This window comes from Microplitis mediator, chromosome 6 (assembly GCF_029852145.1).
Source record: "Microplitis mediator isolate UGA2020A chromosome 6, iyMicMedi2.1, whole genome shotgun sequence".
NCBI lineage: Eukaryota > Metazoa > Arthropoda > Insecta > Hymenoptera > Braconidae > Microplitis > Microplitis mediator.
Window position 1 is genome coordinate 23,328,105 of NC_079974.1, and position 26,169 is coordinate 23,354,273.

The 26,169-nt window shown below is 29.4% G+C and overlaps 2 protein-coding genes across 16 annotated transcripts; both read right to left on the reverse strand.

Moving 5' to 3' along the window:
* Positions 1-349: 349 nt before the first annotated feature.
* On the reverse strand, positions 350-7,823 carry LOC130669755 (thymosin beta). Of its 2 annotated transcripts, XM_057472802.1 has the most exons (6): positions 7,607-7,823; positions 3,080-3,229; positions 2,872-2,985; positions 2,610-2,723; positions 1,127-1,240; positions 350-1,058 (listed from the first exon to the last, which is right to left on the reverse strand). In XM_057472802.1, exons 2-6 carry the CDS (start codon positions 3,216-3,218, stop codon positions 1,030-1,032), a joined length of 510 nt encoding a protein of 169 aa, XP_057328785.1. In that variant the 5' UTR covers positions 3,219-3,229; positions 7,607-7,823; the 3' UTR covers positions 350-1,029. The 2 variants fall into 2 exon arrangements, with proteins under 2 accessions (XP_057328785.1, XP_057328786.1); XM_057472803.1 differs by lacking the exon at positions 2,872-2,985 and having other exon boundaries at positions 7,607-7,820.
* Positions 7,824-9,886: 2,063 nt separating this feature from the next.
* LOC130670200 (serine-arginine protein 55) lies at positions 9,887-23,308 on the reverse strand. Of its 14 annotated transcripts, none has more exons than XM_057473459.1 (12): positions 23,057-23,308; positions 20,055-20,181; positions 19,790-19,860; positions 19,145-19,225; positions 17,986-18,009; positions 17,765-17,821; positions 17,482-17,551; positions 12,005-12,078; positions 10,508-10,696; positions 10,313-10,438; positions 10,134-10,244; positions 9,887-10,063 (listed from the first exon to the last, which is right to left on the reverse strand). In XM_057473459.1, the coding sequence occupies exons 2-12, from the start codon at positions 20,178-20,180 to the stop codon at positions 9,922-9,924; spliced, it is 1,071 nt and encodes a 356-aa protein (XP_057329442.1). In that variant the 5' UTR covers position 20,181; positions 23,057-23,308; the 3' UTR covers positions 9,887-9,921. The 14 variants fall into 14 exon arrangements, with proteins under 14 accessions (XP_057329442.1, XP_057329439.1, XP_057329440.1 ...); XM_057473456.1 differs by lacking the exon at positions 19,145-19,225 and adding an exon at positions 19,020-19,115 and having other exon boundaries at positions 23,057-23,307; XM_057473457.1 differs by lacking the exons at positions 19,145-19,225; positions 20,055-20,181 and adding exons at positions 19,020-19,115; positions 20,224-20,347 and having other exon boundaries at positions 23,057-23,307.
* Positions 23,309-26,169: the final 2,861 nt, after the last annotated feature.

Genomic DNA, 26,169 nt, shown 5'->3' on the forward strand with positions numbered 1-26,169 from the left:
TTATTTTTAATCCGCGGGAAATTTGAATTTAAATTAAATAATTACGTATTGTCTTATATATTTATAAATAATTAGTGAAAATATATGATATTTTTGTTGTCGCACCCTCGGTAGACTATAAAATATGAATTTTTATTGCGTATATTTATTAATTATAATCCGCGGGAAATTTGAATTTAAATAAATTAATTAAGAATTGTCTTGTATATATTTATAAATAATTAGTAAAAATATGTGATATTTTTGTTGTTACACCCTCGGTAGACTAAAAAATATGAATTCTTATTGCGTATATTTATAATTCATAATTCGCGGGAAATTTGAATTCAAATAAAATGAAATAAAATGATTAAGTATAAAGAGATTTTTATTTACTGAAATTACTTTAGCATAGGACATGTGTATATAAATGTTGATAAAAAAGTACAATAGCCTGTTATATATATTTATAAAATATCATTCTTACAAAAGTATCTTGAGGTTTTAAATCTATACCACACAGATCGTATACGTCTGCAACATGAGTAAAAAATATTTACGTGTCACTTTAGCTTACAAAAGTTATAAAAAACGAAATAAATGATGATATTTTAAAGTAATAAACCTCGACAGCTTTATAGTTTTGTTAAATTAATGTGACTCTATATATATTGGTAATGAAAATAATTCCGCGGCTATCACATGCAAATATACGATAGTTTTTTTCTGATTTAATTGCACCAACTCATTGGAATAAATACTGGCCCAATGGTAGCTCAGTAATATAATAAGCCTACCCCATTATATATGAGTGTGTTTATATTATTATTATTATTTATAATTTTAATTTATAAGCAAATTTTAATTCTCGCAGAGACGTTTTCATTTTTTTAAATTACACACTTCTTCATTGCAAAGTAACACATGTATTATTAATATTATTATTATTATTACTGTTATTATTAATATTTATATTACGAAATATTTAATAATAAATTTAAAAGAATAGTTGAGATTTGCCGATTCGATGCCGGTGAACTTGGGCATCATTTAGGCTGAAACTTTTTCAGCGGCGATAGCTGCAATAAATTAAGTTTAAAATTAGTTTTTTTTTTATTTTAATTAGATTTTTAATTGCTTTACTTACTCTCTTTGGTTGGTAATACGTTTTTCTCCGTAGTTTCGGCGTGTTTCAATTTAGTTGGGTCAAAGTTCTCGATTCCGGAAATAAATTGCTGCTTTCCTTTTTCCTGCTCGATTGCTAATTATTTAAAAAAATTAATTCATTATTAATAATCAGACTTCATAAGAGCGTAAAAAATTTACTACAGCCGATATAAAAATTTTAAAATAAGAAATTAATTTTGAATTTTTTGTTACGCCCTCGGCTTCCGGTAACCATAAGAGTGCATTGAAAAAAAAATTTTTTTACGCCCTTATGGTTTGTGGAGTAGGTACCGAGTATCATAAGGACGCAAATTTTTTTTTATTTTGATACTTTTATTTTTTGTCCTTCGATTCCCGTACGCGTCTCTGGAACCATAAGGGCGCTTTTTTACACCCTTATAATTCCCTACACGGAAAGAAAATTATGGGAAGTTTTCCTATGCATTATGGGAATAGTTCCCATAATGGTATGGGAATAGTACCTATACTACTATAGGAATGGTTCCCATATATTATGGGAACCATCCCCATAATAGTATGAGAGTAGTTCCCATACCATTATGGGAATGGTTCCCATAATGATATGGGAATGGTTCCCATACCATTATGAGAATGGTTCCCACAATATTATGGAAACCATTCCCATATCATTATGGGAACCATTCCCATAATGGTATGGGAATCATTCCTATACTATTATGGGAATGGTTCCTATATTGGTACAGGAACTATTCCTATAATATTATGGGAACTATTCCCATAATGTTATGGGAACCATCCCTATAATATCATAAAATTTTTTTTTTGCACAATAGTGTAGAAATTTCCCAAAATTTGAATTTTCTTGAATGTTTTCTGCTGACAAAAAATTCTTGTTAAAAATTTTAATGTTTTTTTGCCAAATACGATTTTTTTTTCAATGTTTGAATTTTTGTTTTTATGTTTAATAATATTTCTGTGTATTGTAGAAGTGATTACCACACTTCTTTAAATTAATTTTTTCATGATAATATGGGAACCATTCCCATAATATTATGGGAATAGTTCCCATACTATTATGGGAATGGTTCCTATAATTTATGGGAATGGTTCCTATAAATTATAGGAACCATTCCTATAAATTATAGGAACCATTCCCATAAATTATAGGAATGATTCCCATAATATTATAGAAAGTATTCCTATAAATTATAGGAACCATTCCCATAATTATAGGAACCATTCCTATAGTGTTATGGGTATCATTCCCATAATTATAGGAACTATTCCTATAATTATGGGAAACATTTCTATAATTATAGGAACCGCTCCCATAATTTATGGTCGTAATTCCTATGATGGTATAGGAAAAAATTTCACAGAATTATGGGAACCGCTGCCATAATTTTCTTTCCGTGTAGCGTAAAATTATCTACTGTCACCTGTAACGCGATATCATTACTGTGGTCTGTATTAATAATTACCAGTTTTATCAGGAAGTGGATTTTTTTCATTGGTCTCAGTATGCTTCAACTTCGTAGGATCGAATTTCTCAATACCAGCGATTAGAGTCTGCTGATTCTTCTCCGCAGCAACATCTAGATTAAAAAAAACTAGATAAGTTTTTTCTTAAATAGCAAAAATTAAAACCCCAAAGCCCAGTTGCCGATTAACCAAAGCCACCGTAAAAACCATCACCATGGACCGAGCTAGTGAACTAAATACCATTAGATTAACAATCTGTACCTATAGCATTGGGCAAAATAATTTTTTCTTTAGTATCAGCGTGCTTGAGTTTGTTGGTTTCAAAATTTTCCACGCCGTGGATTAAATCCGAATGCTGGCGTTCTTGTCTCACATCTAAGTCATGTCATATTTGTTTAGCCGTTTAATTAAAATATCCAGGATCATCATCAGTAATAATTATTTAAATTTAAGTGAGTAATCAACAAACCTTCAGCAGAGGGTAAGACGTTTTTGATAAAAGTCTCAGCTTTTTTCATGCAGTCGTGTTTGAATCCTTCGAGCTCGCTCTTCAAATCCACCGAGACCTTCGGCAAGTCTTTCAATGATGGGCTCACTGCGTTCGACATTTTTAATTACTCTGCAATTATAATTACAAAATTATAAATTTAAAATATAGAGAGGAAATAACGGAGCACTAGACGGTTCCGTAAAGACTCCGATTCTATGTCATGTCCAAGATTTTGCTCCGTTCTACAGATCGCCTGCTCATTATCCTTCACTATCCTACACACTATATACCTATATTTGTACATATATATATATATATATATATTAGGGTGGTCCTTATTTTTGACATTTTTGAATTTTTAAGTTCCCAGAGGCTTATGTGGTTCGAAATAAATAAAAAAAAATATCCTCAAAGTTTCAGGTCTCTATCTCAATTTTAACCCGTGCCGCAGAGCGATGTAAGTTTCCCCTTTAAATAACACGGGGTTTTTGGCATTGAACGATTAAATTTTTATTCCGGCTAAAGTATTTGTTCGAAAAATTTGAAACTCTGTAGACTTTATCCTCATATTAGCAGCTACTCCTCAGAATTTTTACAGATTTTCAGCTACTATAATTTTTGGGGTACAGCATGATGAAAAAAAAGAAAAAAATTATTTTTTTTATTTTTAGCTAAAATTTTTTTCAAATAATATATCAAATCAGTCTGCATCCTTATCAGAAGTTCTTACATTTTTTCATTCTCGCACCTAAGTGGGTGAACGGTATATCTTTGTTGCACTAATACAGTAATCAGGAACTTTGCATTAGTGTGCAGTAAAGGGTTCCTTAAAAGGATTTTTTAAATTTATTACGATTACCTCACAAACGGTTTCAATTACGGCAGAAATATTTCCTCAAAGTTTGAGCTCTTAACTCCAACGGAACCACGTGTCGCAAATTTTGTTTTTGTGATTTTTTAAGTTTATTATATTTATTTATAAAAGAGATCTATTTTATTAATAATTTATTATAGTTAGAAAATTGTAAACAAATAATTATTTCGATATTATAATGCACAAAACTATCAACCTTTTGTTTATTATTTATTGCTTAAAACAAATAATAAACTTAAAGGTGACCAACTTATTTAAGCAAATATTGAAAGAAATTTAATTTATTGATAATATTTATCAACTGTTAAACTGAGACATAATATGATTAGTGGCATTGATATACCGATCTCAGATATCAATTGAATGCATTATGTACTTTTGAAAAAGACACATTGTCAAATAACATAAACAAAAATATTTCTTGAAAAAATCACAAAAAAAATTTAGCGGTAACTCTTCCCGTTAGAATTAAGAGCTTAAACTTCAAGGGAATTTTTTCTGTTGTAATTGAAAAAAAATGCTCGTGATTACTGTATTAGTGCAACAAAGATATGCCGTTCACCCACTTGGGTGCGAGAATGAAAAAAAGGAAGAACTTCTGAAAAGGATGCAGGGTGATTTGATATGTTTTTAAAAAAAAATTTTAGATAGAAATAAAAAAATTTTTTTTTTGTTTCTTTTCATCATGCTGTACCCCCAAAATTATAGTAGCTGAAAATCTGTAAAAATTCTGAGGAGTAACTGCTTATATTAGGATAAAGTCTACAGAGTTTCAAATTTTTCGAACAATTACTTTAGCCGGAATAAAAATTTAATCGTTCAATGCCAGAAACCCCGTGTTATTTAAATGGGAAACTTACATCGCTGTGCGGCACGGGTTAAAATTGAGATAGAGACCTGAAACTTTGAGGATATTTTTTTTTATTTATTTCGAACCACATAAGCCTCTGGGAGCATAAAAATTCGAAAATGTCCAAAATAAGGACCACCCTAATATATATATATGAACAAATACATATTTATCCTCCACACGTTTCAAAGTAACGGGCATGGAGCCATAATTTATTTATTAAGACTTTATATAGACTTTTAAAAATTGTAATAACATCCTATTTATATATTTATATTTCATATATATTATATCATAATTTAATAAATATACTATCAAATAATAAGTCATATATTTATTACATAGAGCGGGGATTTATCATCGCGCCTTATATGTTTGAAACTGTATGCCTTTATATGGACAATTCGAATGAGGTCGTCGTGTATATATATATATATATATATATATATATATATATATATATATATATATATATACAGTAACTGTTGAATGTAAATACAGTAGGCTTCAATAAAATAATGAATGTACTTGAACTAGTGTAAGAAAGAAGATTTTTTTAATCGGCAGCAGAACCGAAGATCGAGACGGGATAAATTTTCATTAATAAAATGAATTGTTTATATATATGTGTATATATATATGTGTATAATAAATAAGAGCATGTATAGCAAGCTTTGGAGTTTGGATATTATTATCGACGCGTGTGACCATGACGGTTAACGAACTTTTGTGTGCAGAGATCCGCCAGTTTTCTGTTTTGTTATACAGAATTTAATCGACCGGTTTTATTTAATTCAACACACGCTTGTAGATACTTTTATTTGTTGTCTGATTCGATGAATCAACATCTATGTGTATATAAATTTATATACTAAGTATTGTATTGTATTATGGAGAATAAAGGATTGAAAACTGAAAATCGTTCATCGATTTTCTCATTATTTTTTTTTTATTGCAGTTGATTATAAAGTTGATACTTTTTCAAGGCTACATATATATAAATATATATGTTCTTTATAAAATTTAATAAAATGTTTATGGTAATTTTTAAAAATTTGAATTTTAACTCCGTTTAAAAAATTTTTGTAAAAAAATGCGCTTATTAATTTTGAAATTTTTCAAATGCGCACTTTTTTAAATTTAATTTTATTAATTTTTTACTCTACTTATTAACAATTTTAAATTTTTCTGATGTCTGCTACATTCACACTCATAAAGTTTTTTGCTCTTTAATTTAAAATGAAAACTTTGAAAATCGTTCATTGATTTTCTCATTATTTATTTTTTATTGCAATTGATTATAAAGTTATATATATATATATATATATATATATATATATATATATGTTCTTTATAAAATTTAATAAAATATTTATGGTTATTTTTAAAAATTTGAATTTCAACTCCGTTTAAAAAATTTTTATAAAAAAATGCTTTTATTAATTTTGAAATTTTTCAAATGCGCATTTTTTTTTAATTTAATTTTATTAATTATTTAGTCTACTTAATAATTTTAAATTTTTCTGATGTCTGCTACACTCACACTCATAAAGTTTTTTGCTCTTTAATTTAAAATGAAAATTTAAAATGAAAACTTTGAAAATCGTTCATTGATTTTCTCATTATTTATTTTTTATTGCAATTGATTATAAAGTTGATACTTTTTCAAGGCTACATATATATAAATATATATGTTCTTTATAAAATTTAATAAAATATTTATGGTTATTTTAAAAAATTTGAATTTTAACTCCGTTTAAAAAATTGTTATAAAAAAATGCTCTTATTAATTTTGAAATTTTTCAAATGCACATTTTTTAAAAATTTAATTTTATTAATTATTTACTCTACTTAATAATTAATAAAATTAATTAATAATTTAAAATTTGTCTGATGTCTGTTACATTCACACTCAAGTTTTTTGCTCTTTAATTTAAAATGTTTACTATAATTATGTAATAAAAATAATTACCGATAAGTGAATTAAATAATATGTGTAAGTATTGTCAGTTGACCCTAAAATATCAATACAAGGGGAATATATATGTTATATATTGTATTGTATTATATATTATAACGTATCAGTAAATGTAATGCGTATTACTCCGAGTCAGTTCATCTTGTAGCTATGCGTCATCGCAATATCCTATATATTTTACTGTTATAAAATAATTCCCATACAATTTGCCATCGCGCAATTTTAAATTTCAAAAACAAATAGAAGTTATTTGCAATTTTTTTTTAGACCGTGAAAAAATTTGCAGCGGCAACAATTTTACCCGAGGAATAAAAGCGTAACGATAAAAAATATGAGCTGTTGTTTAATTCATTAAATATAACTAATGAAATTTATGCCGAGCAAGTTTTTCTTTTTATTGGTTCAAATAAAATATGATATTTTTATATATTTATATATTTATTATATTTGTAACTGAGTTTCCTGTGGTAGTGCATCGTTTTCAACCACGCCCTTGTCTCCAGACCGATATTTTTTCGACAAAACGGAGCTCGAGTCAAACATCTGCCATAAATATATACATATATATATTTTATATAAATTTATAAATAAATTACGACAAATTGAATCTTGTAAATGTAATTGATAACTTTATTCCAATTCATTGAACTCTTGCATATGTCAATTAATTGTTGGTTTAAATAAATTTGAATTTAAATTCAAATTCAAATTCAAAATTTTAAATTTTTACCACTAAAATTAATTAACAATTTTCTGTAAGTAAATAAATTTATAAATTTTCAAAAAAATAAAAAAAATACTGACCTGTCAAAAATTAACAATTCAAAAATTTATCACAATTTACTTTTGTATCGATTTTAAAATTCGATAATTTATTTTCGATTTTTTTTTTTATATAAAAGTATAAATTTATAAAATTTATATCAACACTTTTTAACTCTGAGCTGTACACAGGATGGGAAAACACTGAATGTATTTGGGGTCTTTGGTACACTCGGCGACTCTCTACTGTACAATGGATGTGTCAGTGATGTTATATATATTTATATATATATATATATGTTTGTCTGCTGTGAATGTCTATGTCTTGCTCAGTTCACTTGGATACCATGGAGCCACACATATATGAAGTACGGTTTGGTTTGGTACTTCAGTACATCCTCCCCCCACGTAATTCCGATCGTGCAGCTGCCAATTGGAGTGCGAGTTGGCCCCCACCTCACACAAAATTTCATATATTTTTTTAAAATTAAACATCCCTCCTTTGCTATTCCGCTTCTGCCCCATAAAAAAAAGACCGATGTCTGATGTGTCACTACCCTAGTCATATCCTGTGCCCTGTGCGCAGTTGCCCTCGTCCTTTTTTTCGCTTTTGCAAATTCTCTTCTATAAATACAAATTGTTAAATTACCCGAGGCCTGACACCCGGTATGGCAACCGCCTGCGCAGATAAATTATTATTATTTTTTATACTTTTTTTATTACTCATACTCTATTATATTTAAATGTTAAGATAAGAATGGACGCATGTTCCTGATAAAATAAATATTTAAATAATAATCGTGTTATTTATTTTACGGAAATAATTCAATGACTCATCGGCTTCAGCTCTCGTTGACGTGATGATTAAAATTTTTAATCATCGGATTTAAATTTGAATCCTGGTTACCAGGCAATTAGAAATTTTCGGATTTTTTTTTCAACAAATGAATTAAAAAAAAAACCAGAAACTAAAAAAATCCACATGTAGAAAATTTAAAAAACTACAGGTGCAATTTTTTCAAATATTTTTTTTTTATAATTTGTTGTCTAAAAATAAGTTCAAAAATTATTACGAAATATATCAGACTGATAATTGCGCTGCCTAAATTTATAATACTGAAGTTAGCCGGCGTCTAATAATTTTTTGATTTTTTTTTAGACGATAAACCACAAGAAAAAATATATTTGAAAAAATTGCACCTGTAGTTTTTTAAATTTTCTACAAGTGCATATTTTTAGTTTTTTTTTTTCTTCAAATTTAATTGATAAAAAAAAAATCCAAAAATTTTGAATTGTCTGTTAACTTCAGGATCATATTTATGATACTGAAGTTAGCCGACGTCTAATAATTTTTTGAGTTTTTTTTAGACGATAAGTTTAAAAAAAAAAATTTGAAAAAATTGCACCTGTAGTTTTTTAAATTTTCTACATGTGCATATTTTTAGTTTTTTTTTTCTTTAAATTTGATTGTTCAAAAAAAAATCCAAAAATTTTGAATTGTCTGCAAACTTCAGGATCATCTAAATTTTGGTCTTATATTCATATATTTTTTGACTCAATCAGTTTTGGATTTTTTTATGTGCCCTCATGGCTTCCGGTCCGAACCTCAGGCCACAAGAGCGTAAAAAAAATTCAAAATTAGTAGAATTTGTATTTTTATACTTTCAGACAAAAATTGATTAGCAAAAAAAAATTTATATGCCTGCGGCGCAATATGAATATTTAAAATAATAAATATGTAAATATTTATGACTGTTACAGTCCGTCTTGTTTTCAAAGCGGGGAGTAATAAACTTTAAATTAAAAAAAAAATAAATTAAATACAATTGATTTTTATTGATAAATTCAACTTTTAATTAAATACAGATATTACGTATTACTTAATTAATGTTAATCAAGAGTATATACAAAAAAATTGGTCGTTTAATGATCAAGTTTTTTCTCCCAAATTAAAGTTATGAAAAAACGGACAAATATAAAACTTTTAAATGCCTATACAATACTTAATTATTGTATCATCATTATTATTATTATTTTAATTAATTATAAATCTTTGTCAAATTGAACTCTAGTCGAAAAAAAAAAATTTAGTGATTGAGAAAAAAAAATGTATAAGTAAAAGTAATAGCCGTTTAGTAAACTTGTAGATATAAATAATTACAAGTTAATGAATTCCTGTCAGCCAGATTACATCAATACACTCATCACAACAATTATTTCTTTACTGTTACAATAATTACTTATTAATAAACAAAAATATATTGTAATAGGCTTAATTCTAGTGTGTAATTTAAATCAACCTGTTTTTAGTTTAGACTTTAATTATTTTTAGTTATCAGAATATAAAAATTTTAAGTTCAATCTTCTTTGTCTTTATTACTTTGAGGTGACTTGTCACCGTTCATTGGAGATCGTGAGCGGCTGTGACTCTTGCTGTGTTTGCTTTCCGATCTGGATCTGGATCTGTCACCTCGTGAACGCTCGCGGCTTGAACGTTCCCTGGAAAAAAAATATTTTTGTAAAATGTATATCCAGAGGCAGAAAGTATGATAGTCAAAAGTGAACGTACTTGGAAGGTGATTTGGCTTTTGATTTAGACTGTGATCGTGATTTAGATCTTTCGGTTTTAGATCTGGAGCGTGATCTAGACTTGGACTTGGACTTTGAACGATCTCTTGATCTAGAAAAAAAAAATTTGGTTAAGAAAAAATAATTAAGTATAAAATAAAGAGTGCAATTAATACTCACTTGGACTTGGAATGTGAGCGACTGCGTTCAGGAGATTTAGACTTGGATTTTGATTTTGATTTAGAGTGCGCTCTTGACTTGGAACGGCTGCTACGACGGCTGCGGCTGCGAGAGCTGCGACGGCTTCTGTAATTATTATTGATGTTAACAATTGGAAAAAAAGTAGTGTGTGGAAATAATGGGAAGATAAATTACCGTGAGCGAGAGCGTGAACGGCGACGTGAACGAGAACGTGATCGAGAACGGGATCTAGAGCTTGACGACCGGGAACGACGTCCTCTCCTCTTATCTTCAATCAGATGAATTCTTCGGCCATTTAATTCAGTGTCATCCAGCTTGTCGATGGCATTCTTTAGGTCTGAGTATGTTGCGAATTCCACAACTCTGTAATAAATTCAAATTTTAATTTACATTTGCAATTTATGATTATTAGAGCAGATAAAAAAAATTATTCTTTCAATTCCATTATTAAAAAAATTTACGGAGCTTCAATTTAAAAAAAAACTGACTAAAATTTTTTTTTTCTTGAGAATTTAATTTTTCCCAAATTTCGAATTTAATAAAAATATATTTTGAGTACAAAAAATGGCAGCAACTCCATTGTTTAGTATCGCGGTAATTAAAAAAATTTACGGAGCTTCAATTAAAAAAAAAAAAAACTGACTACAATTTTTTTTTCTCGAATTTTATTTTTCCCAAATTTCGAATTTAATAAAAATATATTTTGAGTACAAAAAATGGCAGCAATTCCATTGTTTAGTATCGCGGTAATTAAAAAAATTTACGGAGCTTCAATTAAAAAAAAAAAACTGACTACAATTTTTTTTTCTCAAATTTAATTTTTCCCAAATTTCGATATTAATAAAAAAATATTTTGAGTACAAAAAATGGCACCAACTCCATTGTTCAGTATCGCGGTAATTAAAAAAATTTACGGAGCTTCAATTAAAAAAAAAAAACTGACTACAATTTTTTTTTTCTCAAATTTAATTTTTCCCAAATTTCGAATTTAATAAAAATATATTTTGAGTACAAAAAATGGCACCAACTCCATTGTTTAGTATCGCGGTAATTAAAAAAATTTACGGAGCTTCAATTAAAAAAAAAAAAACTGACTACAATTTTTTTTTCTCAAATTTAATTTTTCCCAAATTTCGAATTTAATAAAAATATATTTTGAGTACAAAAAATGGCAGCAACTCCATTGTTTAGTATCGCGGTAATTAAAAAAATTTACGGAGCTTCAATTAAAAAAAAAAACTGACTGCAATTTTTTTTTCTCAAATTTAATTTTTCCCAAATTTCGAATTTAATAAAAAAATATTTTCTGCCCTCCGGCCGGAAAGTGGCAACTTTCGGGCCGCTGCCCTAAACGAAGTTGCAACTTTCCGGCTTCGTCGAGCAGAAAAATAGTATACGCACCTTGGCCAGTAAAAAAGAAAGCCTCAGAGCACATGTTTGTCAGCCTCGGCTTCGCCTCGGCCAACAATTACATGTGCTCTGAGACTTTTCTTATTTTACTGGCCTAGGTATGTAATATACTATTTGTGTACAAAAATTGACACCAACTCCATTGTTCAGTATCGCGGTAATTACAAAAATTTTTTTTCAAGCTTCTAAATAATTTTGAAAATTACAGGATTTTTAAAAGATCAAATTCTTTTTCATTAATAAAAAAAAAAAAATAATTACCCTTCATTTCGACGTTGCTTGTGGGCGTCAGCGTATGTAACTTCGCCAGCTTGTCTCATATAATCTTTCAAATCCTGAGCATGACGTAAAAAAAAAATAATAATTAATCAGTAATGAACATAAGTAATTATAAAAATATAAGTAAATAATTATTTGATATTGGACTATAAATTTGTAGTACTAATCTACTTGTTCCGAGGATTTGATAACGAATGTGCACTTAGATATTTGGCTCTCTTGACTCTTCAATTTAATATTGAGTTTAATTATCTCATTAATATTAATATTAATTATTATTATTATTATTATTTTTTAATAAACATAAAAATATGTCGTGCAATGTGCCCGAATTTAGTTATAATACGCAATTCAACTTTTCTTTAAATGCAACCCGATCCAGTAGAAAAAGTAAACAGATTTTAAAATAAAAAAAAAATAATTAATTCATAAATATATTCAACATGCAATAGAACTTTAGTCTACATTACAAAATTAACAAAATATATTTCAAATAAATAATAAATAACCCAGCAATGAAAGAACTTAAGAGTAGAGATAAAGATTAAGTGATTCCATGTAATGCCAGTGGATTGGTAATGAATCCAGAGCGATGTCCATAAGCCGCGTTGTCCAGTAAAAATTATCGATAATTATCTGATCCCTCGATAAATTTATTTTCTCATATCCGAAACGCCTCTTGGCCTTTATCGTTATCCTTTAATCCTCCGTCGTATTATCAATCAATCAGACTTGGATATTTATGGGTCATGTGTGGGTACCAGGTACGGCTTTATTCCAGAGCACTTGTAATTGGTTGTTTGAATAATAATTTCTTCATTTTTCATCTTCATCATCGATAGATACATCAAGTCCTGATTGTAATACTGCAGTTTTATTGAATCCTTTGTCGTTTCAAAATTAAAATTCATTCGTTGTTTCATTTTCTCAAGTGTTCACTGTCGAAAAATAACATTTCCCGGTATAGGCGTAAAGTAGCTCAAGGTCTTGCATTGTCAAGAAAAGTTGATTTTAATCGCGAATTATATAAATTAATCAAATCTATTATTATTATTAGACAAATTGTTGAGGAGAGTTTGCACTTTTTTATATTTTGCACTCGAGTGGACGAATGTAATTGTCTTTATTAGCATTTGTAAGGTAGGAGACCCAGTACCAGATCAGGTACCAGTTCTCTGATTAGATACTAGTTCCCAAATCAGGTACCAGTTCCTCGATTGGATACTAGTTCCCCAATTAGATGTTAGTTCCCTGGGGGTACCAGTTTCTTGATTAAATACTAGTTCCCTGATTGGATACTAGTTCTCTAATCGGGTACCAGTTTCCTGATCAAGTACTAGTTCCTAGATCAAGTACTAGCTTCCTAATTAGATTCTAGGTCCCTAATTGGGTACTAGTTCCCTGATTGGATACTAGTTCTCTAATCGGGTACCAGTTTCCTGATCGAGTACTAGTTCCTAGATCAAGTACCAGCTTCCTGATTAAATACTAGTTCCCTGATTGGATACTAGTTCTCTAATCGGGTACCAGTTTCCTGATCCAGTACTAGTTCCTAGATCAAGTACTAGCTTCCTAATTAGATTCTAGGTCCCTAATTGGATACTAGTTCCCTGATTGGATACTAGTTCTCTAATCGGGTACCAGTTTCCTGATCGAGTACTAGTTCCTAGATCAAGTACCAGCTTCCTGATTAGATTCTAGGTCCCTGATTGAGTACCAATTCCTAGATCAAGTACCAGCTTCCTGATTAAATACTAGGTCCCTGATTGGGTACTAGTTCCCTGATTGGATACTAGTTCCCAAATCAGGTATTAGTTCCTCGATCGGATACTAGTTCCCTAATTAGATGTTAGTTCCCTGGTTGGGTACCAGTTTCTTGATTAAATACTAGTTTCCTGATTGGATACTAGTTCTCTAATCGGGTACCAGTTCCCTGATCGAGTACTAGTTCCTAGATCAAGTACCAGCTTCCTGATTAGATTCTAGGTCCCTGATTGGGTACCAGTTCCCTGATCGAGTACTAGTTCCTAGATCAAGTACCAGCTTCCTGATTAGATACTAGGTCCCTAATCGGGTACTAGTTTTCTCCCTGATTGGATCTTAGTTCTCTAATCGGGTCCTAGTTCCCTGATTGGATACTGGGTCTTCTTCCGTACAGTATAGAGACTTTGTCAAAATTTTTATCATAACTAAATACAAATTTTCGAACCGTTAGAAAATAATAATCATGAGCAAACTCCTCTCAATAAAAAAAAACTCCTAATTTCGAGCACAGTATATACATATATGTATAAGATATTAGTTTTCTACAAAAGTATTACGCAGATAGAAGTGGATTAATTGTATATTTAAATATTTAAATATTTTCATATGTGTGTATCGTTGTCAATATTTAATAATAAGGATAATCACCATAATAAATCACCATTGCTAAACAATAAAAAACAAATACCTGTTAAAAAATTATTGTGCACAGTAATAATTATTGTTAATAGTATAGTTTTTATATGTATACTTATATTTATATATATATGTTTAAAGATATAGATATAACAATAATAATAATGATGATTAAAACCTATATCTAAAAGAACACTCGGTTAAGGTGACGCATTTACCTTAGGCCCAGGCACCACCTTGTTTACAGACACAGAGAGAAAGGCCAGACACACGACGTTTGGTCAGTGGGGGTCGAACGGATCGGATCTGAGGCACCTCAAGCGGATGCTCAAGACTTTGCACCACCGGTTTCCCTTCTCACGGGGATGCCTCGCTGTTTGGTTTGCTTTCATTTAATAGACGATGATACCGCACACTAGCAGCCGTGTAGTTGATAATGATAATAATTACAACAACAACAACAACAACATCATCAACAATAATTGCGATGTCGGTTCAATATTTTATTATTTTCTTCTTTCAATTACGATATATTTTTATATATATATTTTGTATATATTATCGTTAATAAAGGTACTGGTTTAATTACATGGGTAATTACAAGGGAAAATTACACCGGCACACAAAAAAAAATAAGTTCTCTGTACTTTTGACGGGACCGATTTATTCCCATGTATTTTGACCCGCTGAATCCGAATCCGAGGTCCGTTTAACCCGTACACCCTCAGATTTTTAGAAAACTTTAAAAAACCTCAAAAATACACAAAAATCGACTGTTTTTCAAATTTATAAATTTTTTTAACCCTAACTAAGCATGATTTTTATGTACTTCGGTCCTCCACATACTAACCTGAAGTTTATTTAAAACATTAGCCATTTAAAGTCTGAGTAAATTCCAAAAAACCCCAAAAAATTGCAAAAAAGCAAAAAAATTCTTAGTATTGTGATGAAAAAAATTTTATAGGGCTAAATAAATAATTATTTTCATGTATGTTTATCTGTCACATATAATTCTCGAACATCCATGGCTCAGACATCTCTAAAATTTTAAATAAATGGCAAAAATTCCCAAAAAATCGAAAAAAATAAAATTTGATATAACAAAAATCATTTTTTAAATCGACATAAATAAAAGAAATCATATTGTTCGATCTGTGATATATATATAAAAAATATTTTGGCCTAAAACATAAAAAAATTTTAATATGCTTCAAAAAATTTTTTTTATCACAACACTAAGAATTTTTTTGCTTTTTTGCAATTTTTTGGGGTTTTTTGGAATTTACTCAGACTTTAAATGGCTAATGTTTTAAATAAACTTCAGGTTAGTATGTGGAGGACCGAAGTACATAAAAATCATGCTTAGTTAGGGTTAAAAAAATTTATAAATTTGAAAAACAGTCGATTTTTGTGTATTTTTGAGGTTTTTTAAAGTTTTCTAAAAATCTGAGGGTGTACGGGTTAAACGGACCTCGGATTCGGATTCAGCGGGTCAAAATACATGGGAATAAATCGGTCCCGTCAAAAGTACAGAGAACTTATTTTTTTTTGTGTGCCGGTGTTATTGATGAGGTGACGGTGCAGATGATTTAGTGAGGAGTGATTGGAAAATGAGAAGTGATGATGTTATGGTTGGATTTTAAAAAGTTATCAAGGTGATGAGATGATAATGACATTAATAATAATAATATATTGTTGTGATGGATTTAAATGAACCAGCGTTTGACAATAATGAACTCGTGGACTGTTATTGACATCCAGTAGGATGTCAACGTATGGAGAGACAATAATGATCGTCTCTATCCCTGGGACAGGTGGCGAAGCTGCGGTGCGGGTGGTATACCTGGTGCCAGTATGCCTTGGTCTTTATTTAATATTTAAATATATATTCTGATAATCTTTGATCCTTCGTGATGCGGTACCCTGGTTGTTTATATTAACTCTGGCACCACTTGATCACAAGCTCGGGCCCGCCTCATCTCACGTGAATCTCGTCATCTCTTAATCGAACATCATCAGTATATTGGCCCTACCGTCCCGGTCACACCTCCACGGCGAAGAGGACATGGCTCTTCGGAAAGAACATGAATTTTATTGTTTTTTTTTCAAATTCCCAACTGCTGACCGAACGTAAATAAAATTTAAAACAAGTTAATAGTAATAATTATTAAAACAAAGAGATAACGGTTGCTACGATAAATTTAACTAACGTTTCAACAAATTATATCATTTTCAAATAAATTGCGAGATAAAAAATTTATTTTAAAACTGCAACGACATACATTTAATGTAAATTGATCAAGTAAGACTTGGCTACCAAATACATTTATTCCCAGTGGTCATTTCTCTCAATGGAACTCTTGGGTTTATTTATTCTGGGACCTGTCCAATCAGTGTCCTGAGTTTAATACTCCGTTAATTGAAACTCGGGCGTAGTGCTGCGTCCTGGTATTTCCCACAATCTCCATGGCTCCATGGCTTTTGGATCTCCACCACTCATCTGGATCACATCTCTGATGGTAATTGTCAACATCTTTATCTCTATTCAATACATCGACTGTTCAATCAGTGTCGAGTTCTTCGATGGATTATCGGTTTCAGTCCTGGCATGGCTCAGGTTATCGTTCATTCTTTAAACGAATTCATTTTCTCTGGTCTTGTGCACTCTGACACAGACTCTCATGTTATTCAAGTCTCATCCAATCTCATTTACTTAAAAATAGTGGTCTAGAAAAAAATGTATTCAACTTTTTTGATTCCAGGATCTTACTTGATCAAAATGTACATCGATTATCATTGCGGTGATAAGGGAGCTAATCTTATAAATAAACTGAGGAAAAAACAATTTATTTAATTTAAAATAAAATTTTTATGATGATTCAATTTATCAAATCACGATTAAATAAATAATTTATTTCTTTTACTTTTTATCGTCATCGTGCATTGCTGTTTTTTTTTTCTTTTTTAATTTTAGTTTCGTACCCGACACGACTTTATAAGAGATAAATAAATGAAAAGTATTTAAGAATATAAATTAAAAATTTATGACTGTGACTTACCTGCCAGCTTACGCGGCTCGAAAGATTTTCCACTGTCAGACGGTACTCGGTGCGGGTCGGCGGTCCATATCTGTACAAAAAATCATAAATATTAGTATTGAAATTAAATTTATTTATTTGATAAGTAAGAAAATTTAAAAGCTGATAGATTTTAGTGAAGTGAAGAAGAAAAATTTTAATTAGAGATTGAAAAAATTGATAGTGAATTTAAATTGATAGAAGAAAATGAAAGAAAATATGAGCAGTAGAGAGAAATAGATAATATTGATTAATATTTATATACCTGGGCAATGATTGCTTGTAGCTAGATGCAGTCCTTGTGTTTCTGTTCACACTATCTCTGCAAAAAGGGATTTTATGTGAACAGAAATAACGGATAGATGGCTAAACCTCCGGCAAATAACTACAGACCAGCACTCATTGCTCAAGCACACAATCATCAATCATCTGTTCAATCAAATCAAATCTACTCAATCAATTAATTAATCCAGCTATTGATCATACCTGTCGTGCCGCATATCGTCTCGGCTGCAACAAACAAGACCAATTTTTCTATTAGAAACTTTTAAATCTTTACTTGCCTAGCTTCTAATCTTTCAGACTCTAATTCTTTTTGTATTTCAATTGCAGCAAAAGTAACGCGATACTCAAGTTAACCGACCAATAATTTTTTGAATTTTTTCTAAGCGATAAATTAAAAAAAAAAATATTTTTAAAAATTGCACTTATAGTTTTTTAAATTCTCTACATGTGTATTTTTTTTTTTTTTTTTTTTTTGTTATTAATTTGTTGTAAAAAAAAATCCGAAAATTGTTAATTATCTGGGAACTCCTGGAGTTAACAGACAAAAAATTTTTGATTCTTTTTTTCTACAACAAATTAATGACAAAAAAAAAAAAAACTAAAAATCCACATGTAGAGAATTTAAAAAAATATAAGTGCAATTTTTTTAAATATTTTTTTTTTTACAATTTGTCGTCTTAAAAAAAAATTCCAAAAATTATTAGACGTCGGCTGACTTCAGGATCATAAAGTAAAAGTGAATGAATGTGAATGTAGCAGACATTAAACAAATTTTAAATTATTAATAAATAGAGCAAATAATTGATGAAAAAAAATTTTGAAAAAATGCGCATTCAAAAAATTTTGAAATTAACAAGTGCATTTTTTATAAGTTTTTTTTTTTTAATTATTTACTCCGATTATTTGTAATTTTAAATTTGTCTGATGTCTGCTACATTCACATTCATAAAAGTGACTAGACCAAGACTGATTTTATTTTGTTCATTAAAAAAAAAAAAAATAAAAAAAAAATGTAAATATAAAATTTAATTACAAGCCTGACTCTACTAATTATTCAATGATTGAGACCCATAATAAATGCCAAAGGTTTGCACATCGTCGCTCCAGTTATTTATGTCATTAGCACACAATAATCATCAGATACTTAAATAAATACTGATATGTCTATCAATAAATATATAAATAAAAAAAAATATAAAAAAAAAAAAAAAAAAAAAAAAAATTGCTTGTCTTACGCAGATCGTCTCGAGTCCCCATAACCACCACGGGAGTCACCATAGCGCCACTGGTCACTACCCCTAGGTGTTCCCCGGGCCCTCTCTACAGTAATTCTGTAACAAGATACATTGGATATGCTTACTTGTCTCTCCAGGAGCGTGAGCGTCCGTAGCCACGGTCGCCTCGCCTCCCTGAAACACCCCGTGCTATCTCGACCGCCACTCTGAAACACACCCAACAAAACCCCGCCTAAGTCCTCGACTATTTTTACTAAAATATTTTCTTATCTGTTTTTTTTTTCCCATTTCTCCACTCTCGCCTCACACGCTTACTTTTAATTCTTTATTAATTTTTATTATCGACATTATACCCAAAATCCGTTTTTTTTTTTAAATTTAAAATTTAAAATTTAAAATTTTAAGTAACAATTAAAAAAAAAAATGTGTTAATTATAAAAAATAAAATCCGTGAGTATTATTTATAAATTAAAAATAAAAAAAAAGTTAATGAAAAAAAAAAGTAAATAAATAAATAATAACACGAATACATTCGGGGAATTGATGGTAGTCGTTCAAAATGGCGGTAAAGTTTATGGATGTCAAAAAATATTGTATACTCGTCAAGCACGTTAATTTATAAAAAAAAAATCATGCCTACGTTATACACGTATGTCAATAATAATAACAATAATAATACACTTGTATCTAATTAATAAATATAAATACATAGATACAAACAGCATATGTATATATATTATTAATTGAAACAAAAATGTATGTACACGTACCTCTCGCCTAGTAATTCTTTACCATTCAGCTCGTAGACTGCGTCGTCGGCATCTCTGTAGTCATCGAATTCCTGTAACAATAATAATAAAAATTAACCAGGTGATTCAGGCTCGTTAAGACAATAATTAAATTTACAATTATAATATATAATATATAAATATATGTATATATTAGTGGTGCTATCGGTGGCATTTAAATTTCCCGCGTTCTTACCAGACCCCAATTCTCGTTTGATTATTTGTGTTTTTAACTTCGAATACTCACGACAAAGCCATAGCCGTTCTTGATGAGAACATCACGGAAATGGCCGTATCCTCTGAAAAATCTCTCAAGGTCTCTTTCCCTTGTCCCGTATGGAAGACCACCGACATAGACCCTTGTCCCTACCATGCTGTAAAAAAAAAAGAAACGATTGAACGATTTTACAACTTACCACAAAAGCATATCCATTCTTCATAGCGACCTCCTTGATTCTACCATATTTCCGGAAGAACTTCTCAAGGTCGCGCTCTCGCACCCGGTATGTTAAGCCGCCAACGAATACTCGGGTGTTCATTCTTAAAGGAAAATATAAAAAACACCTTACATAACAGGCCTAACAACCTGCCCTTTGTTTATTTTTATTTTATCATATCAATTACTATCATCATTGTGATAACACACGGAAAAAAATTAATCGTCAATGCAACATGATGCAGTCTTGGTAAATAAACATGATGAAATCATGTTGCATTCACATGATTTGTCATGTTTCGGTTACATGATAGTCATGTTGCGGTAACATGAGAACATCATGTTGCATTCACATGATTTGTCATGTTTCGGTTACATGATAATCATGTTTCGGTAACATGAGAAAATCATGTTGCATTCACATGATTTGTCATATTTCGGTTACATGATAGTCATGTTTCGGTTACATGATAATCATGTTTCGGTAACATGAGAAAATCATGTTGCATTCACATGATTTGTCATGTTTCGGTTACATGATAATCATGTTAGGGTAACATGAGAAAATCATGTTGCATTCACATGACAAATCATGTTGCTGCCACATGATTTTCTCATGTTACTGAAACATGATTATTATGTAACCGAAACATGACAAATCATGTGAATGCAACATGATTTTCTCATGTTACCGCAACATGACTATCATGTAACCGAAACATGACAAATCATGTGAATGCAACATGATTTTCTTATGTTACCGAAACATGATTATCATGTAACCGAAACATGACAAATCATGTGAATGCAACATGATTTTCTCATGTTACCGAAACATGATTATCATGTAACCGAAACATGACTATCATGTAACCGAAATATGACAAATCATGTGAATGCAACATGATTTTCTCATGTTACCGAAACATGATTATCATGTAACCGAAACATGACAAATCATGTGAATGCAACATGATTTTCTCATGTTACCGAAACATGATTATCATGTAACCGAAACATGATTATCATGTAACCGAAACATGACAAATCATGTGAATGCAACATGATTTCATCATGTTTACTTACCAAGACTGCATCATGTTGCATTCACGATTAATTTTTTTCCGTGCAGTAATCAATTATAAACTAATACTATTTAATGTCAAATCAGTACCAGTTGATTTGTGTACCGGCAGATGCTTACAGTTATCGTTACCCTGATTTCAAAAATTTTATCTAATCGTCCAATAGATTCTTTTACGTTATCAGTTTATTTTTATCACAATCAATGTTCTGGGTTTTACACAGATGAGAATCTATTGATTTTCAAAATCAGGCTATTGGATTCCTTTGATTAAATTCAAATACTATTAATATTTATTGGTGATTTTAAAAATTTAAATTAATGCCTGTAGACATCTGACGGTAAAGCTTTCAATCAATGGTCTTTAGTCTAATGAAAATAATTACGATAATTTTTTTTTTCTATTGAATTAACCACGTGAGCTATTAACAGCTATTGTGTCATTAGTACTCAGGGACTTTAATTGTAAAATAAAATTTAATTACTTTATTAATTATTCAAGAAAATCCTCAACTCAATGCGCTATCGCTACGGCTATTGTTATTATTTGTTATCACGGTGGAATAATAATTACCTTGTATTTATTTAATGTAAATATGAATTATTTATGATACTGAAGTTAGCAGACGTCTAATAATTTTTTTATTTTTTTTTTAGACGATAAGCCGAAAAAAAAAAATATTTGAAAAAATTGCATCTTTAGATTTTTAAATTTTCTACACTTACATATTTTTAGTTTTTGTTTTTTTGTAATTGATTTGGTGAAAAAAAAAAATTCGAAAATTACTAATTGTCTGCTAACTTCAGGATCATAATTATTTATGATCCTCAAGTCAGCAGACAATTAACTATTTTTGAATTTTTTTAACAGTTCAATTTAAAGAAAAAAAAATCGAAAAAAATGCACGTGTAGAAAATTTTGAAAACTACAGGTGCATTTTTTCGAAATATTTTTTTTTTTAAATAAAATTATTAGTCGGATGATTTCAGTATCGTAAATTATTATACTGAAATTAACCGGCGTCCAATAATTTTTGGATTCATTTTTAAATAGTCAATTATAAAAAAAAAAATATTTGAAAAAATTGCACATAAAATTTTTAAAATTTACTCCATGTGCATTTTTGTATTTTTATTTTTTTTTTAAATCAAGTTGAAAAAAAAAAATTCGAAAATTTTTAACTGTCTGCTGACGAGGATCATAAATTATTTACCACAAAAACAAGATGAGAAATAATTAATAAAATAATAATTATTACCGAGTAAAAAATTTTGAATTTCTATTTTCATTAATAACGAGATTCCAAAAAATTTTTTTTATTTGTTTCTTTATCAATGAAATTTGATTTCGTAATAAATTATCAACTGATAGAAGTTACTGGACGCTTGAAAAAAATAATGGATGCTAATGAATGTGTGGATGACAATTAGCAATTTTTTAAATTTCAGAATAAATAAATAAAATTCAAATACAATAAAAATTGAAAAATGCGCACTTGCATAATTTAAAAATCAGCACGCGCATTATTTAAAATTTTACTATTTCAATTAATTTATTTATTTAAAATTTAAAAATTGTCTCATGTCTAATGCACGCACACTCACTCGATGCTAATGATTTTAATGATAATTAACAGCAAAAATTAGCTGGCTAGCCACGGGTATTTATTTATATATTTATTCATCTTTATTTTTGGTAAATTATTATTAATAAATAATTAATGCTTACCTGGTTGTTTATTGATCAGTCTCTGTAACTTTAAACGCCGAAAACAAATTTTTTTAGTTAAGTAACAAAAAAAAAAAAAAATATACTTGTTAAGTGACGGTAAAAGTAAATTGTTACAAAGTTTAACAATAATAATTAATAGCAAAGTAATTATTGCTATAAGACACGTATTAGTACAGTTGATTATGATGAACGAGGCTTATGCAAAATGGCTATCGCATCACCATGTAATCCCAATGGTAATAACGGAAATATACGGGGTCAACATGAGTAAATTCATGGCCCGCAAACTCGAACCCGGACGTGACGAGCGCGCACAGCGCCACGATGCCTCCCATCAACGTGTCAGACTTTCGTTGGTATTCAAATTTACCGCCAAAATTTTATTTGCGACTGATCGGGTTTCTGTTGGTGGCTTGCAGGCACACCGTCAAAAGTAAAAATTTCAGAAGTATACCAACTTCAGAAACTCACAGTTAGGAATGTAAAAAATAAAGATGGTTCATAATTCAGAATGACAAATTATCACCTTGTCAAAAACATCGAATCTCTAATCTTTATATCAACACATACTCAGAATTTACAATATTCATTCTTTCGTAATAAAGAATTAACAATATTTAGAATGACAATATTTCAGAAATCCAATACTTCCGAAATATTCAAACTACGAACGCCAATTCTTCAGAATTACATTTTATACGAATGACCATTTTAGTAAAATTTTCTAAGCTTTGCTGACAGTCGGTATTACAGACTTTCCCTATGAATTTACCATTATCATGTGAGTGCTTTGGCGGATTGATTGGGTTTAAAAAATTTGTATGACTCGTTATGTAATAATTATATATGAATTTTACGAGTTTAATTTGTATGAAACGATTATATTGAATGTACTGAATTAAGATAGAAGTGCTATTTGTGGCCAGTAATAATTAAGTTCTAATAACTCTCTAAACATGAATAAGTGAAAATAAGTGAAGATTTATTAATGCCAAGTGCAAACCGAACCACTAATTTCAAAAAGTGGTTCGGTTGGCACTCAGAATTAGTGAATATTGACTTATTCATGTTTAGAAAGAATAGTTGAGTTATAATTATTTAAGCTTCAACATAAAATCGTAAAATTAGTGACATAATTTTTTTAACACATACTAATAAACAATATAATCTCATCTGTTTAAAAATAGTTTATAGATTTTAAATATTATCAATTTAACTAAACTAAATTTTAATCGAAACTAATCTTGATGTATATCAGTATATACCCTGTCCAAAAATTCTTGTAGAATCCACGTAACTGCGACAAAAACCGCATAGAATCCTATAGACTGTATTGGTTTCAATGCCGTTTTTGTCGCATGTGATTGGATTCTATGGGAATTTTCGGATTATTATTATTGTAACTTAATTATTATTAATGCTTGTGTGATGAATAAAAATACAGCCTAAATCAAATCCAGATGCATTTTTTATTTATAAATTTATAATTAACATATATGTTTATGTTTTATTAGGTCCAATATTTTAAATAATAATTATAATTCAAGAATAATTGATTCAATCTATTGGACATTGATCCGTGTATTATTTTCAATATCTTATTTAAATTTTATTTTATAATTCATATAGGATAGAAGTACCATTTTTGGCCACTTTAGTACCAGTTTTGGTTACTTCAAAAATTTTAATAAAATAATACGCAAAGTACGTAATGATATGATGAATTTTTTTAAATTCATTTAAAGGGAATTTTTAACTTCCCGCTAAGAAAATTGTAAATTTTCAAAAATTCGGGAAGTTATTGGTTTCGGTCCGATTTACGAAAATTGAATTTCCATCAGATGTCGACGTTTCGAGGTCCTAGGAAGCTATTCTGACTAATTTCACGATGATGTCCGAGTGTATGTATGTATGTGTGTACGTACGTACGTACGTACGTATGTATGTATGTAAATATTCATAACTCTTGAACGGATGAACCGATTTTGATCGTTGAGGTGTCATTCGACGCGGCTTGTTAATGTCTTGAAGCCGTGAAAATTTGAACTTAATCGGTAGGGTGCGTTCAGAGATATTTCAAAAATAAAATTTTTTCGAAAATGTTTTATTTGGATAACTTTTAATTTTATCGATAGATTGATTCCAAAATTTAATCAGCTCTGAAACTCTATAAGCCGCGTCGAATGCCACCTCAACCATCAAAATCGGTTCATTCGTTCAAGAGAAACCGTTAACGAAAGAATTCAAAAAAAATTTTTTCCTTGGTTTTATTGAAATTTCTCAAAAACGGCTGAATAAATCAATTTCAAAATTTGATCAGCTTCAGAACTTGATAAAACGCGTCGATTGCCACCTCAACCATCAAAATCGGTTAATTCGTTCGCGAGATATCGTGGGAGAAGGAAATGCTAAAAAATGGTTTTTTACAAAACAATGGCATAAAAAAGTATTTGCGAGCTCGAAGAGCTCGAAAATGTAATCACAATAATGTTTTCGAGCTCAGCGAGCTCGAAAACAGCGGAAAGTTTTGGGGCTGGCCCGCAGGGTCAACTGACAGACTGATTTTCTATTGATTTTCTATCGATTTTCTATGACAGCAACAAGTTTTTGTTTTCTGTCAATTTTCTATGGATTTTCTATCGATTTTCTATGACAGCAACAAGTTTTTGTTTTCTGTCAATTTCCTATGGATTTTCTATCGATTTTCTCTGACAGCAACAAGTTTTTGTTTTCTGTCAATTTCCTATGGATTTTCTATCGATTTTCTATGACAGCAACAAGTTTTTGTTTTCTGTCAATTTTCTATCGATTTTCTATGACAGTAATTATTGTGATAGCAATTGTATACAAATTATATATAAAATTAATACTAATAATAATTTTGATAGTAATTGTATACAAATTATATCTAAAATTAATACAAATAATTATTGTGATAGCAATTGTATACAAATTATATATAAAATTAATACAAATAATTATTGTGATAGTAATTGTATACAAATTATATATAAAATTTATACTAATAATTATTGTGATAGTAAATGTATACAAATTATGTATAAAATTTATACTAATAATTATTGTGATAGTAATTGTATACAAATTAT

Bases quoted from the DNA above. Each gene is read 5' to 3' on its own strand.
- LOC130670200 (XM_057473456.1), bottom strand. From the start codon at position 20,180: ATGGTAGGGACAAGGGTCTATGTCGGTGGTCTTCCATACGGGACAAGG. The intron at 19,116-19,789 runs GTACGTGTACAT...ATCTTGTTACAG, and splicing joins AAAGAATTACTAGGCGAGAG to AATTACTGTAGAGAGGGCCC. The intron at 10,245-10,312 runs GTGAGTATTAAT...TTTTTTTTCTAG, and splicing joins CGCTCACATTCCAAGTCCAA to ATCAAGAGATCGTTCAAAGT.
- LOC130669755 (XM_057472802.1), bottom strand. From the start codon at position 3,218: ATGTCGAACGCAGTGAGCCCATCATTGAAAGACTTGCCGAAGGTCTCG. The intron at 2,986-3,079 runs GTTTGTTGATTA...GACATGACTTAG, and splicing joins CGTCTTACCCTCTGCTGAAG to ATGTGAGACAAGAACGCCAG. The intron at 2,724-2,871 runs GTACAGATTGTT...TTTTTAATCTAG, and splicing joins TATTTTGCCCAATGCTATAG to ATGTTGCTGCGGAGAAGAAT.